The 16,512-nt window shown below is 37.9% G+C and overlaps 1 protein-coding gene across 4 annotated transcripts; it reads right to left on the bottom strand.

Annotated features, from left to right (window-relative positions):
• Window positions 1-6,025: 6,025 nt before the first annotated feature.
• LOC146465150 (uncharacterized) lies at window positions 6,026-16,354 on the bottom strand. 4 transcript variants are annotated; one of them, XM_085128639.1, is made up of 20 exons: window positions 16,250-16,349; window positions 15,721-15,791; window positions 14,818-14,879; window positions 14,665-14,728; window positions 13,520-13,563; window positions 13,381-13,414; window positions 13,214-13,245; window positions 13,080-13,125; window positions 12,551-12,598; window positions 11,905-11,936; window positions 11,739-11,793; window positions 11,200-11,228; window positions 10,595-10,640; window positions 10,198-10,245; window positions 10,020-10,073; window positions 9,796-9,827; window positions 9,534-9,579; window positions 8,834-8,862; window positions 8,032-8,077; window positions 6,026-6,232 (listed from the first exon to the last, which is right to left on the bottom strand). In XM_085128639.1, exons 1-20 carry the CDS (start codon window positions 16,266-16,268, stop codon window positions 6,161-6,163), a joined length of 909 nt encoding a protein of 302 aa, XP_084984765.1. In that variant the 5' UTR covers window positions 16,269-16,349; the 3' UTR covers window positions 6,026-6,160. The 4 variants fall into 4 exon arrangements, 3 of the variants coding, with proteins under 3 accessions (XP_084984765.1, XP_084984767.1, XP_084984766.1); XM_085128640.1 differs by having other exon boundaries at window positions 6,163-6,232; window positions 8,028-8,077; XR_014868283.1 differs by having other exon boundaries at window positions 6,215-6,232; window positions 9,973-10,073.
• Between the last annotated feature and the right edge of the window lie 158 nt (window positions 16,355-16,512).

The raw sequence follows: 16,512 nt of genomic DNA, 5'->3' as shown, positions 1-16,512 counted from the left end.
AAATGGTAAAACTGGCGGTAGGTTAATCTTTCGTACGTTTAAGGCAATATCCAAACGTTGCCGTAAGTAGATCTGTTACTGCCAGGGAAAACACGTAAATTTGTTGTCATGAATGATCTTCGGCTTTTATGCAAAAGGAGGCAAATGAGCGAGTTTCGTGACAAACAAAACGATAATTGTTGTGAGGATAATGACCACTGAAAGGCTTCCTGAATCTTCGCTGTTTTTTTTTTTTGTTTTTTTTTTATTTCCTGCCAAGGAACATCCCAGTTTTTGCCAGATTATAATGAAAATTCATTTTTTACAACTGAATTGAATGATGGATAGTTTTAATGTAAGTTCAGTTATTAAAACCACTGGGTGATATTTCGCTTAGCATGAATCACTTCCTTGTTTCTATAACCAGTCAGTGATTTGCGGTGAATATTAAACCGGGCCTAATTGAAAAAAACCTACGCTGTACTTTCACTGAGCTAAAGACAGATTATGTGCTTTAATCATACATTCTATTTGATAAAGGAAAATTCTCTTTTCGCAGAAATAGAAAAGATTATTGTACATAATGATGCTTTGCTTCCCCAAGTCTTTTGTATTATTTTTTTAAATCAAGACCAACTTTTCTTATATTTACCCTTTTTAATAAGAAATATCGAATAAATTTAATTGACTTTGGTATTGTTTAATCAGGTCATTGTATTTTCTATTATCTTCCTGTGGGTTATAGTAAAGTAAGGTCTCTGTCAAATTCCGGTGGTTTGAACAATTCACGTGTCTCATGAGGGTCGGCGCTTGAGTGCCCTTCGTAAAGCATCACGTGACTACTCCCGCTGTTATTGGATGTTATGCTATAGGATATCTAGCATTAGTGACCAGGATTATCACCATCATAACATACCTAGAATGAGGAGAATAGTAGTATCAATATTAGAATGCCTGGCTATCACAGGATTTCATTTGTAAAATGGCTTGGAATCACTCCATAACCAACATGGAATGCCGACTTATTGCTTTACTGCCCACCCCCTTGGGTGTCACAGGACACACAGCGTGAAGTGACTGGGACTGGATGGAATTCTAAATTCATCACAGGATACCAAGCGAGAAGCTACCAGCAGTATTTCTTATACCCTTCGACGGGTCACTCCAGCATAATATTTCTGAATTTCCATATCAATTTCTTAGGAATAATATAAGGCATTGTATGGTCATAGTTAATTGAGGGACTGGTGGTGAAACCTTGCCATGAAAACAGTGGTGCTGCAATTTATGTAAGAACGGCCACAATCCTCTGTTTTAACGTTCACACTACAGTTGAATATCTTAACAGGAACGTTCCTATTTGTCAGCTGTTCCAACACATTTCAAAATCTTTTGTGGTTTGTGCACGGTCAAGGCCGAAAATGCTAACAAACACATACAACGAAGACGTTTTCCAGACATCATAACCATTGCCTTTTATTAACTATGACATGGTATTTCTTTTTCTGATCCATTCGAAGTTTACATGTTTCAGGCGTGTACATATACATTGAAAAAGTTGGAGAAAATGTGTCTTAATTAAATTAAGGGCGAGTTTTGAGTTACGAATCGTTTGCAAGCTGCGTCGTATTCTCCCACGAAACCTTTTTTGTTATCACATTTTGACTTCACGGCTTGTCCTTCTTTGGGCGATTGTTGTCAGAAATCGTGGCGTCATCGAAAACACCTCGCTCCTCCCTCACTGAGGCTCAATTTGACTCTGGTTCCCAGCATTCATCGCTCGATGTGGTCTCTCGTGCCACTCACCAATTGGGAAGGGCTTTGGTGATTTTGTGGAGCTGCAAGTTCTCAAGAATGATAAGGTATGTGTGATTGGTTTTCAGAAAAACATTTCTATGTGTAGTCACAATGTGATAACAAAAGCGTTTTAAAGGAGAATACGATGCCGCTTGCAAACGAATCGTATGTCGAAACTCGCTCTTGCATTTGATTTAGCCAAATTCTATGCAACTTTTTAATGGCTCAAACGCATTTTTAGTTAACCTAATGCAACGATAGACAGCAACACCTTGTAATGTTCTTTTTACGTTTTTTAGTAACTTGATTTTCATTTCTTGCTCAAATTTTAAAAATACTATAGTACATATATTTAACCAAGCCTAAAAAAGGAGCTCCACAATTTCTCAAGTAGCATTTATATAAGCCTACTTATCGAATGAACGTCATAACCTTAAGAGTTACATACATGTATAATATTAGTGCATATGCAGCAAACTGTTCACCAACGATAACAATTAAAATGTTAATTGTTACACAGGGGAGCAAGGTTTCCTCTTAAACCCCCCCCCCCCCCCCCACCCAAAAAAAAAAAACATTTTAGCAGACCTGACATTCTAAGGTACATGATTATGTGAAGCTGGGGGTGTAAAGAAATCAAAACGTTATGTACACTGTAGGTAAATATTCGCGACAGGATCGGCTATTTATCGAGTAAAGATAGTTTTCTTTACGCTCAAAAGATATTTGCATAGAGTTTTGTTCAATGGATTCCAACTGATTGACCGCCACATAATCAATACGTTGAGCGGAAACAAAGACATTAGTTACACAGGCAACAAAGCTCGTTAAAGAAGGGTGCAAATGCTCACCTGATCCCGCTGGAATTATAAAAAAAAAAACATGATTTGTGGTTTCACGGCAAACATAAAATGTGATATCTCCGGTTCTATACGGCGTGCAAAGACGATTGAAACGGCAAAATATTCTGTATTTAAGTGCAAATTTCCCTTTGGATGTGTTTAGAATGAGTCATCTACTGATGAGTAATTTATTTGCAGGCAGTTCATGAAATTGTGTTATTTTTAGTGCGCACCGGCAAACGTGAATTTGCCGTCAGTGGCGTCACACAGTACAAATAAGTACTATCTCCGCTTCCACAGGGTGCATAGAGACGATTTAATCGGCGAAATACCCTGCCTTCACGCCTGGTGTTTGCTCTAAAGCTGTTTATGATGTGCAGTCTTTTAAAGAGTAATTTTTGTCGTGCTCTGTCCTTTTGCTTCTTCCGCTGCGCCTCAATACAATTCTCTTTTCTCGGGTTATGTCTTACTTTTTCTCCCGTTGTTCGTCACTGATGTTTCGCATGTTTTCTTGTGCTCTCAGTCGCTCTCCTTCACAAGTTGAACTTTTCTTATTCGTCGCCTGCCTTCTCATTTTTCCTTTCTCTTCTTTTCCCGTTTGTTCACATATTCAATGAATACATAAATTGACCTTGTCTCTTGTCTTCAAAATTTCTTTTGTATTTCTCGAACGCAGTTGGCCATGCAACTTCCTGCAAAACAAACGCAGGCGGCAGCAGAGGCATCACATACTTGAGCGTGCAGTCGCATTGATTGTCCTGTGGTGCTGCGTGCGGACGGACGATGACGTCGTAACCAAAACCAAGATTTCTCTCATCGATAGGTTAACGTAACTGGAGCTGGTCGCTTACGAGGATGGTTTTCGTAAGCGGCCACTAGAGGTGTACGGGACAGATGGCCGCTTACGGGCGCTTCCTCAGTTACCAGTAAATATTGGAAATGCAAAATCATACCACCGAATTATTAGGGCCATTTATACGGGAGAAAATAAGACGCGCCTTATCTAAGACGCGTCTTAAATAAGACGCGAGCTGATCGTATAAACGGCACAAAATAAGCGTTCGTGTCTTATTTTAGACGCGACTAAAATAAGACGCGTCTAACTCTGGAACAGGAGCTTGAGCTGTTCTTATCTTGGTCGCGTCTTAGATAAGACGTGAACTTCCTCGTATACATGGTACATGCGTCTTAAATAAGATGTGAACTACAAATGCGCTTGCGTAAGAGCGAGCCCGGACGCGGCACGGCACGCGTCACTGACCGCCCTCAGCTCTGCAAAATGGCTTCGCAGTGTTCAAAAACACCAGCAACACCGGCAGCAAAAAGAAATACGTGGACTACCACGGAAGAGAAGGAGTTTCAGCTTACTTGCAAAGAGAGGGCAATTGCCGAGGAGCTGGGCAATTGTGTTACAGGCGCCGGTATAAGTTACTTCTGTTGTCACTTTTGTTTACATTCAACGTTATCCTTTCGCAATTGGTACAGATGAAAAGTTGTTACAAGTCGCATGGTTGCTAATGGTAACGTCGCATGTAAACGAGGCTGTATCAAAAAAAAGACGCGGGTCATTTATACGTGATTTTCGCGTCGTATGCAGGACGTGATGGTATAAACGGTACAGCTCGCGTCTTATTTAAGTTGCGTCTTAGATAAGACGCATCTTATTTTCTCCCGTATAAATGGCCCTATTATTTTCTTTCCTTATGCAATAGCTGCAATAATGGCGATAACTGAAATGAATGTACTGTATAATCATTGTGACGAATAGTGATTTGCGGTTGATTGAATATTCAGAGGCTAATGGGATTTCCTTTCGGATGTCTTCTTACCTGAGCTTTAAAGTTTTTCAAGAAACAAAGGAAACGTCTAAATCGTAACCTCTGAAAGTTTCCGGGGCCGCCTACGGAAGGATGTCCGCTGACGGGAATGTGTTAAGACAGAGTTTGCCGGTATGGTAGATCAAATGGGGTTTTGTGAAGGCGGTCGTAAGTAGAGCTGTCCGCTTACGAGAGCTTCCATTGTATAACCAAGTCAGCAAGATTTAGCGATTTTTATATTTTTTAATTAAACAACTATTCCACTCGCGTTTGTTGGACACGAGATGATGAAAGCCAAATGGGTGCTTCGCTCCTCGTTGCTTATCTATCACCTCGTATCCAACGCATATTCGTGGAATAATTGTTAAATACAGTCCAGTCGTATATCTTGAAGTCTACGGGATTCCCAGAAGTATAGTTGTGGTCTAGCCTCCCATGCAGTTGATTTTAGGGCGCCATGTTACCCTATCCGAGAAGGGTAATACCTTGACCCTGCTAGAAATCTAGAACTGACTAGTTGTGGTTTGGTATTTTTACACAAATCAGGTCCACTGGATTATCAGCAGTCTAGTTGTGTTATAGGCTGAGGACGCCAACTTAAAATGATCCCGAAATTCGCCTCAAATTATTGTGTTTTACACCTGAAGTTTGTCCATCTCCCGTTGGTGGTCTCTCTCTAACTCCTCCACCATTTTCTTCTTTTCATTGTATAAGTAAACAGAACAATTGAAAGTTAACGATGGAGCATATGTGGTGTAGACTGATTGTCCTCGCCAGGTGTATAAAAACTCTTTTGCTTACTTTCCATGAAAGGAAAAGAAAAACAGATTGAGAACATTAAAGAATGTTTTGAATTTGTTTTCCTTTCCTTTAATGGAGATTCTCAGCTCCAGTAATAATGAAATAAAATGTTTTTCTACAGGGTACAGGGTCTGTATGGGAGTTCAAGCGTATTTTTGTGAGTTTTGTATTTAAGTCCCGATACTACGCTTACGAAAGTATCAGTTAAGAGAGCTTACTTTGTATCGGCAAATAAGCAAGATTTAGCGATGTTTGGTGTTTTATGTTTTAATTCGCCCAGTCCACTGGATTATCAGAAGTCTAGCCTGTTCCAGGCTCCTAGAGAGAAGCGCGAAGGAGAGGACGAGGGGACGAAAACGAGGGGGGCGTTTTCGTCCCCTCGCCCTCTCCTTCGCGCGTCTCTCTAGGAGCCTGGAACAGGCTATCAGAAGTCTCGTTGCGTTATTGGGTTAGGATACCTTACCGATAGACGCGTGGTCACGAGTGAAGTGAATGAGAGTCCATTGGACTCGCTTAAAGTTTAGTCGTGAGAGACTTGCAGAAAAACCCATGTAAGTTGTTAGGGAGAGTAGTAATGTTGTCCATTTGAGTCGAATGGATCACGTGGTTACGAGTGAGCTGGAATGTTTTCCGTTGAAGGCGAATTGATCACGTGGTCACTGAGTGGATAAAAGAACGAGGCTGATACTCATACTCACGCTTGTATTAAAAGTGGTTACGACTCGGACTTCCGTTAAGTCATATTGACGAATGAGGACTGCATTCAGACAAAATCTCTCCGGAATAAAAGATATCTTTACTCCTCCGTTTCCATAACAACATGAAAAAAAAATAAATATTTACAAACATTTGGACAATTCTTGTAGTTTAACACAAGAAGAAATCTATTTACAAGTATGATTAATTATTAATTGAACAGATGTTTCAGTGGCGCTTGAACAGTCGGCGGAAAACTCGTCTGAATAAACCAGGCTTCTTGTTCTTTTTATCCGCACTCTAAGGGAAATAGAGAAAAACTGTGAGAAATAAAATCAGACTAGGCACAATAGAATCTGTCAGTAACGCGACAATAACCACTCCATATAACGTTTGTCATATTATTGAGTTGGGTGGATTACCGAGATTATATTTATACAATAACAAAATTAGTTCATGAAGTTTTGTTTGGACCAAACCAAAATAACCGTAATAACAAAGTGGTCGGGTTGACTGTGGTGTGGCCATAAGGAGGGTCAGTTTCTGTGCGAATAGCTTAGAACTTGTTAAGAAATTAAACAACAATAAACGAAAAAAACCAAAACTCACACGTAAATAAATCAATTTCACTTCTCTGTGATCTTTTAATGTCTGATATGTGTTTTAGAAACGAAACATTTTTTTTTTAGTACCAATTCAACAATTACGTCACTGACCAGAGATAAAAGGAAAATTTCAGATGAACGGACGGTGCAGTGTGTATCTTTCTTGATAAACATGACTTCCTTAGATTGTTGAAAACCTGAGCTCATGTCTACAAAGTCAATCCTTTCGCATGCGGGGTTAAGCGCGGCAGTTTTTAAAGAAATTGTTGTGCTTGTCTAGTGTTTTGTCGGTCGGCAGTGAAAACGAATAGTTGAAAGAAAATATGTTGAAAAGGTCAATTGACCATCGTAAAGAGATACAAAAGCTAACGTTTATTCGTCCCAGCTTATTTTTGGCATCAATTTTTTCATTAAGAGCAACAAACAAGATCACAGCTGACAGATTTCTAACATTTATAATTTCAGATATAATTTTGCATTACTAATCATTGTCCTATGCAAACAGAGATCGCGTTCACACAAAGATGATGCCAAAATCTTTTTACAATGCCAGAAGTTACTTTCAACTACTCGACTAAATTAAAACATGCAAAAGCAAAATTGAAAGGATTGTAAAAAAAAAAAAACCTTGATAAAATCCTTGAACTGGTTGGTTCAGGAAAAATAGCACAGACTGGTGAAAAGTAAAACATCCCGAGGGAATGACAAACGGAGGCGCTACAGGAAGACCACAGTGCACGCAGGCCTTTAGAGACTCTTGAAATTTGGATAAGAAAGCTTTATGTGGCTCTTATCTTTACTCTTTGCTTATTCTGGCGCAGGAGTGATCACTTAATATTTTATTTCCAGTGCTCTAACAACAATTTGATCCTATAAGAAAGGTATTTTGCCAAACATTTGAGCATTTTTTTTAGCAAAACACAAAAAAATACCGTGACAGTGCCCCTTTAAGGATGGTGCCTACTAGTAAGGAAGTATTTTTGTGTGGTTTATGACTACACGGGAAAGGCAGCTCTTAGCAAGGGCTATTGGAATCCAATAGAAAATTGGACGTAACCACGCATTCTTTAGAGATAATTAAGCAACAATTATTCTAAAAAACAGTTAGAATACAAAGCAATGTTTGGCGTTTTATTTCCAAATTTAAGCTCTATTAACTCTAAAAAATGCATGGTTACCCCCAGTTTTATTTTTGGATGCAAAGAGCATTTGATAAGTTCTGCTTTCTCTGCATAGTTTTAAACCGCGAAAAAATATCGTCGTATTAGGCACTAGCCATAGGAAACTAGAGTATCTCAAGATACGTGTGCTACAAGTCCTCGCGAATTGAGGCAGATTTCTCAGAAACTCAACGGTGTTTAGCTCTCTTATGACGTACACAAGGAAGAGGCAAGAGCACTCAAGAAGTGGAGAGACACACTCGCCTGTATCTCGTGTTTCACATTACAGTTCTTTCACGCTCCCGTCACTTTCAATGATTATACATGTACTTACTTGGGCCTGGAGGAGTGCAATTTTCTTACGGACGGCATCAATCTCGCTGTAGAAAAAAAAAATGAAATTATGAGGCACAGCTATAAAAAAAAGTAAGGAAGTGGCTCCCGCTTTAGGTTTCATGTGATAGGAAACACTGTGAGGTTATTTTAAGTTTAATTTCACGGGTGATGGACTGTGCCTTTAAATATCTGTGTTGTTTTTTACAAACGGATTAAAATGCAATAGAAAATCTTCAAAGACTCCTTTTAGCTCGAAGGGCAGCCTTAAAACCCCGTAGACTGCATCGTGGCGAACTTTTCCAGAAAAACTCGTAAAGGAAGACAGCCCTTTCCCTACAGAGAAGGCCAGAATACTAAGAGCGAACTTTTATCGACTGTTTCCTAAACATGTTTGTTGATCATTTCATTTTTCTCATTGACTCGTGTGTTTGATCAAGTAGTAACATAGTAAGGCGAAATCGGACCGTGATCACCATTTGGAAAGGTTAACTTCGAAAACGAGCAAGGTTTGGTTTGTTCGTAAACAAGACTTGAACGGTACATCTTTAAAATCAATAATTTTATTCAATCAATTTATTATCAAAATCTTCATTCGTAGAACAAAAAGAACAAACGTTGCCGTTTTACTTGCATATAAAAGACAACGAGAAGTCAATACTTCGCTTTATCGTTAAGTTTTAACTTAGCCTAATGTGAGGCCAAGATAAAACTTCATGATAAAGCAAAATAGAAGCACAAACAAACACAAACAGTGACAACAAATTAACTAACATGGATTTCCTGTTTCAGTCAATACTTACTTGTCCTTTTCATTCATTTTAATTTTTATCTGAAAGAAACAAATCAACGGTTAGTTGTTGCAGTAATGGCCTTCATGGTTTTAGGACAATAATGGAAAACAACCATGAAGGATTTCAAGCGGGAGAAAACAGTTTGGTGAAGTTCATCTAAGATAGAACAAGATCTATAGAAAGACTTGAACAAACAAGATAACAGGATATACTGCATGATAGTAACCTATCTAGAAGGAAACGAATTCAAGTCGTCGACAGAGATATCCAAGGACAACATCGAAGGTAAGATGCTTAAAATGTTCTCTTCTGTGCTCCCAGATCGTTGTCTGCCCTTTTAAGGCCATATCTGTGTAAGCGAATACAGTTTGATCGTTTTGGATGTTTTAGCTGTAAATGTAAGGACCTGATCGGTTTTAGGAAACCAAATTTTATTCCCTGAGTTTGGGAGCTGTTGGGCTTTATTCAATTTATTCATTCATTCATGAAATTGCAAGGTGACCTTATTTTGCAGTTTCGACGGAATATTTGCCCCTGTCAAAACAAATATTGACGTAAAAATTTGCCGGAAAAAAATATAGATTTCCTTCCAACTCATTTCAAACATCTAAGGCCATAAAACCTATCCGCACAGATATGCACTGAAAAGAACTGTTAAATCGCCTTGTGACGAGCAGGGATTTTAAATCAGATTCTTATAAATCTTTACCTCGAGACGCCAGATTGCGAATTCGCGGTCGATCGCAGCATTTTGGCTGAAAATTAAGAAAACAAAATCGTTAACAGATCTAAAAAATGTCTTTCATTGAAAAAAGTACTTTTGAATACGTTACTTAACATTAATTTTCGGCTAGGTTTGTGTGGTATGTAGGCGACAAACCGGCCAGGGTAAAACGCAGTTTTCAAAACACTTCAGCGACTTTTTAACAGCTGCGGAACTAAAATAATGAATATCATTCGTGCCTCCTTACCTTACAACTTCTGCCTTCTTCTTTTCCAATTCCTACAAGAAATCAAAACAATTTGATTTTGAATAGAAATCCAATTTCAAACGTAACTAGTTTGAAACTTAAAACCGAAACGTTTGGCCAGATATAAAGCGACCATGGCTTGCAGCCAGAACTCTGATCCATCATCAACAGAATTACGTTTGGCTTTTTACATGATTCACTTTCTTTGTGGTTTTAAAACTAACCTGAACTCTTCTCTCAAACGTTTCCACAGCCCTGAACATCTCCAAGCATTTTTTCTATATAAAGCGAAGAAAATGGAGTATCTCATTGTAACAACATACGAAATCCTTCCTAAAGTTTGCACTGTCAAATACCGATAAGTGAATTAAAATAAAATACACCAGCGGAGTTAAAACAAACCTGGATGTATTCCTTTGTCTTGTCGATTGTCTCTTGTTTAGCTTTATTCTGCAGAACAAGGCAGAAATTCTTGCTATAATGACAAATTTTCCGTTTTTTTCCTTTGAGCACCAAAGTTAGTGCTGTGTTATAGCATTCCTCAAATGAAAACCACATAGCAAACACTAAGGATTAACTAAAATCGTACTTATTTCGAGAAAAGGTTTGCTATACGTAAAAAAAGCGAGCGCGAACGATAATTGTCTCCATATTGCATTAAATTGATGTTTAAAAGTAAACAGCTCTTATATTGTATATATTATATATTCATTTTTTTATTTATTTATGATATGCACGGTCAGGCTTTTGTGTGGAATGAAAAGTAAATCATGCACATTAAATTATATGTTTTACTTACCATTTCACGCACCGAATTTAATTCTCGGATGGAAGACTCCAGCTCTCTAGAAATAAGGTATCACGATGTGAGTCAATGTTAACTACAGGTACATTTGTCGTCGGACCATAGCAAGGTAAAGTTGGACTACTATCTTAAGTGGGCCACACGGCTGGAGCTTGGAGGCAACTAGGAGTATTTTTATTCCCCCCTGGATGGGATGCATATCACCCCAGGGTTACCCCCAGCAGTATGTCGCCGGTACCCATTTACACACCTGGGTGAAGAGAGACAATGTGGAGTAAAGTATTGTATACCCTAGCTTCGAACCACCGACCCTCCAATCTTCCAAACGAAAATTTGACGGAAAGGTTTCGCGCGAACTTCTACATTTCCGCACCTCCGCCGGAGTATAGGAACATAATACATTTTGCGCTTGTTTGTACATTAAAATGGATAAAATAACTTAAAGTGTTCCTTATCAGCCCGAAAAAAATATAACACTGCTCTAAGATCAGAATTCTTGACCATGTTTAGTGAGTTACATTGTAAATGCTTCGGTTAGACTCTGGGGTATACAGAGTTTGCTGTTGTTGTTATTGTCGTCTAATTTCATGAATACTCACTTCTTTCTTTCCTCGTGCAGCTCGTTAAGCTGGAATATTAAAAAACACATAGCATAAAGTTGTTAACTCGCTCCTCAATAATTTGTAATTATTTTGCTTCCGGTGTGTTTCTTAAGTTCAGAAAAAAAAGTTCAATTTCTCAATACAAGAGTACATAAATATTTGTAAACTTTTCAAAAAGTTGTATTTAAAAATACTGACCACAGTCCCTAAAAAAATATGGGAGACACCGAGCTTGTTCTTGAAGCATAACCACTAAAAGCTTAAATTAGGGAAGTTTTTGGCAGCACACACTGTTGCTATGGTAGCCTCTTTTGGCGACAAAGCGGCTATCACTTGTTCACCAATCATTAGGCATTTGTTTGTATACTATTATTGTGGGATTAATTGACAAAGGGTGGTAGAACTGATCCATTAAAGTTTAAGTGCTGGAAAGTGATAGAAACTATTACAAGCCATCGTAACCCAATTAGGCTGCCTCTGTTTACTATTTTCTTCTTCAAACGTACAAAATATTGATAAAGTTCACAATATGTTACCTTCTGCAACTTTGTCTTTACAGTTTCGTTTTCTGATTTTGTGATTGTTATTTCACTGTGAAATGATGAAATTCAGTGATTTTTTAATTATAATGTTTGAACAGAGATAAATTCAAAAGTCGCTACTAAATGATTGAAAGTGTTAAAAACGCAAATCATTAGTTACCTTTTGTATTCGTCGATGAGTGCAGTTTGCATCTGTACAAATAGCAAAGAACGAAAGAAATCAACCCATGAATGAATAAATAAATTAGTTAATCAAGCAAAAAAGGAAAAAAAACTGATTGGCTGTCTGGCTTAGTGAGAGACAGAAAGATTGGCAGAGTGACAGACTGACTAGCTGACTGATTGATTGATTGATTGATTGATTGATTGATTGATTGATTGATTGATTGATTGATTGATTGATTGATTGATTGATTGATTGATTGATTGATTGATTGATTGATTGATTGGCTGAATGAATGACTGACTGACTGACTGACTCACTGACTGACTGACTGACTGATTATTGCAACAGACTGGTTGGTTCGGGTAGATAGAGGGATTAATTTATATGGAAACTGTGTTGCTCCGTCGAGAGGAAATAAATCTTCGTTTTTATCAAGAGAGTTGATAATGTAATTTGGCCGTCATTAAGAGATTCGAGAGCTAGCGTTTCGTTGAGCGTAAGCCCTGAGACAGAGCGAATCAAGGAATTGAGGGTTGTATGTTGTTTATACAGCTGTTTCACTCCGCCTTAACTATGGTCAGTTGTGTATTATAAATATTTGTTTAAACCTTTAAATTAGACACGTTAAACCGATTCAAACCTTTATGTTTTCGGTGACGATTTCTTCCGTATCTGCAAGTTGTTGTGTCTGTTTCAAGAACAGAAAAAATATTTATTGGAATAAATAATCTGCAAGTTCGTCACTCAGGTTACATTTAAGTGCATGTGATAGTAAATCATTTAATATCGTATGTACCGCTACGAAACTTGCCCATTCTTTTAACCAGAGCTTTGTCCAATTTGCAGTGGAAATTAATAGAAGCGTGAGTTCTTCTGTTAAATTTTAAATAAAAAATATAAAAATGGTTTCAGCTTTGCCGCGGACCTGTTTGTTTACGGACGCTAACTCACTCACTCTATGCCTGATGACATAGTGGGTAGAGCACTATACAGTCCACTACACAAAAATCAGTCACAGACCAATGGCTCGTAAAAAAAAAAACAGTAGCTCTGACACTCTCTACGAATTCGGTGGCTGACTTCCAGATTGTTCCAACAAAATTAAATCACAGCACAAATAAATAACCGTGAACGCTTTGATTAACTGTGATTAAAAAGGTCGCACTTACCTCAAGTTCGACTTCTTCCAGTACCCTTTTTAGCTCCTGGAGTTTCCTGAAAATACACAAAATCACAATAAACACGCTGCAAGAAATAATGTTTTCCTTAAATTTATCACTGGTTCCTTATTAATATCAATTACCTTTCCTCTTCTGTGTTGGTACTGGCAGTTGCCTGCGATTAAAGAAAAAAATACTTTAGACATGTTTTTGTTTGTGGGTGTGGGTGTGGGTGTAAGTAATATTCAGAATACGCCAAACACTAAATGCATTGCATTTAGCGAAAGTCAGAACAGTAAATAATTTTCACCTCTTCCCTTGCAGCTTTCCTTTCTTCAATTTCACTGAAAACAAATACAAATGAACCTTTAGTAAAATAAGTTGTTTACATGCACGCAGCTTTAAATATGGACTATATTTACTTATCATTATCGGAAACTGCATTTTACCTCTCCAAACCGTCATTCTCTGCCTGAACCCGCTTCATGTCGTTCTGTTTAAAATCAAGATCAAACTTATGTTTCAATAACTAAAGTTTGCTTCACGTACTAAATTAACTGATCAGTTATTTGTTAGTAAAGTTTTCACCACAACTAAAAACACCCGGATGAGGAAGTGTTGCTCCCGCCAACTCTTCACCAGATAAATTTAAGAAGAGACAAAAATAATCATACCACTAGATCGGCGCCACCGATAGATAGCAGATTACAAAGATCACCATTTATTGTTCAAGTCTGAATTAAATTATTTTGGGAACGCAGAGGGGAAACGGCTTTAGACACCCCCCCCCCCCCCTCCCCTCCACCACCACCACCACCACCACCTTTAACATGGTTAATTTTTTTAATCATATTCATCACTTACAGAAACAACTTACCTTAGAAATTATTAAGTATATTAAGGTTTTCTCCGAGAAAACCGACAATTTTAGTCAGTTTGTCGCTAGTTTTGCTGCTCCACGGACGACTAGATTTCAACCGTGAACTGAACGGAATTTCAGCGGTTGTTTCACGCTATGTTCGTTCGTTCTTGAATCGGTATTTCACGAAGGTGAAGTTTCATCACTGAATAAGTCGAGGGAGTTTTTGCACGAAGGCATTAATTTATGAAAGCTTGCGGGTAAATATTTGAAACGGAGATTTATGCACAGCTACGGTCATCCTAGATCATTCAGTCCCGCTGTCATAACGAACAAAGAACCACTTATGATTTACGTAAACTTGAACAAGGAAAGTGTGTCTATACAAGCTGCTGCCTTCCACAAGAAAACAAGCCGAAAATTTCTGCCTCATTAGTCCAAAATAATATGTTGGTAAACGAAGGGCCAGACCGAAACATTGACTCTTTACTTCAAAAGAAAAGAAAATATATTTTAGCTATTTTTTAGTTGATACAGTTGGCAGTTTTTGGTGCATTTCTAGCAATTTCAGAGGACTTAAGTTTAGAATTTTTCAGGGGGAGAATGTCCCCGGATCCCCCTAGTGGTCTCACGCTAACGCGTTCGCTTTAGCCCCCGCCCCCCACCCCACTCTAAAACCCGCTCCTGTACGACTAAAAAAAAGGAAATTTTTCCAAAATGAATTGTGTTTCATACCTGAAGCTTCTCCATTTCCTTCCTGTGATCTTTTTCCAACTCTCCCACTTTCTTCTTCTGTTCACTGTGTAAGTAAACAAAACAATTGACGATGGAGCATATGTGGTGTACACTGATGGTCTTCGTCAGGTGTATAAAAACTTTTTTACTTACTTTCCCAAATCTTTAATATTTTTGATTTGGCTTTCCTTGCCTTTTATAGAGGTTCTCAGCTCCTGTAAGAAAGAAATAAAATGTTTTCCGTTCTCAGATGAAAAGTATCTTATAGGTGTATTTATTTACTTGCACAATAAAACCTTAGTATCCTCCATCGAATAAACGGATATAGCAAAGCGCCCTCCTCAAATAAACGCCCCGCAGTGTTGTGAAACAGAAATGTACCTACGCTAGTCGCTCACTAATGAAACGAAACTGGAACTAATGCGTGAGGGAAGAAAATTCAACTAATTCAACTAATTGTCAATTGCAATACAACTGACATTGATCAGAGAACCATCAAGAAATGTCTTTATATATACTGAAATCAGGTTGAAACCGTTTTGTTTTTGTTTTGTTTTGTTTTTTACAGGGAGGGATTTATACATCTGTGATGCTGGGAAATGTTCTTTGTAGTTGAAAAATAATGCATTCTCCAAAGCACGAGGTTGACGTAAAACTAAACGTTCATTTTTGCCGGATTATTTCAGATACATTGCATTCCCTTGTACAAAAGCGTTAGATCTAACTTGTGAAACGTTCAGCTTCTTGATTGATTCAGTTTCAAATTAATTTTTCCATGTGCGAGCGTCTGAATTAGCTGTAACTTAACACTTGCGTCTTTTTTTTTACCCCAAGGCGTCTGAGTACATCAGTGGATAAGTGCCATTTCATTGTATATTGACAATAATCTATTAACGTGTTTTCCTAGCTGTTTTATAATTTGTTGTATGTAAATCATAAGGCAAAATATTGAACAATCATTTTGACTGTTACTGGAAGTGATGGCAGGCTAAAGTAAACATATCGGTAAAAAAACTTGAAAATTTTGTCAACAAAAAAAATATGTAAGAGCCTTACCGCATTCTGCCTCTCTATATCCTGTAGTTTCCTTCGAAGTGAATTCCGATCGTCAAAGGTTGACTTCCGACCTGAGACAAACAATTTTAAATGGTAGCCAATGCATTTCCCAGGTTTTTGTTGCTTTAATTAAACGAGGTTAAATATAAATCAGCAGCAAAGTTGAAGGAAAAACGAACTGTCAAAAATGACGTGATTGTTGCTATGGCGTGTGTGGTCTGGCGCGCGTTGCCAGGAATTGGAGCTCGTGCCACGGGAGACGATTTGTTTCCAGCTGTTTTGCAGTATTTTGTTTTGTTATCTTCTGTTTTTTTACAAGAAGGGCAATTGAATACAATTTGCTTAGTAACTCTTTTTTCAGTCACTGGGCTATGCTGTTACTTTAATTCCTAACGATTTACTTTCTGTTGTAAGTCACTGATAAGTTGGTTGAAATGTTGGGCGCAACTTCTATTTTAAATAATGTGCCCTTGTACTGCGAAAAATCTCTTTTCGCACAGTTTTCTATGATAAAAACTTGAAAATTTACCTTTCTTGTCGGATTCCATTTTAAAATCAAACTCTTCACTCTGTAGTATTCCGTATAATAAATTACTCAGCAAAAGTACACGCCGTCAGCTAGACTTACAAACTGTGAATAAAATTTCCTTTGTAACGTAACAGTAATGTCAATTGGAATCTCGCGCGCGAGGAGGCATCTCATTCGTCCAAACTTGTGGGATACAAATATCTTCTTATTGAAATAATGACTAGGAAGAAAGGAAGTATAATCGTGTTTTTTTTAATTGTGTT

Source organism: Pavona decussata, unplaced genomic scaffold (assembly GCF_977016875.1).
Source record: "Pavona decussata unplaced genomic scaffold, jaPavDecu1.1 SCAFFOLD_156, whole genome shotgun sequence".
Lineage (NCBI taxonomy): Eukaryota > Metazoa > Cnidaria > Anthozoa > Scleractinia > Agariciidae > Pavona > Pavona decussata.
Note: the sequence above shows the minus strand (reverse complement) of the source record. Positions and strands in the feature narration are given on the sequence as shown.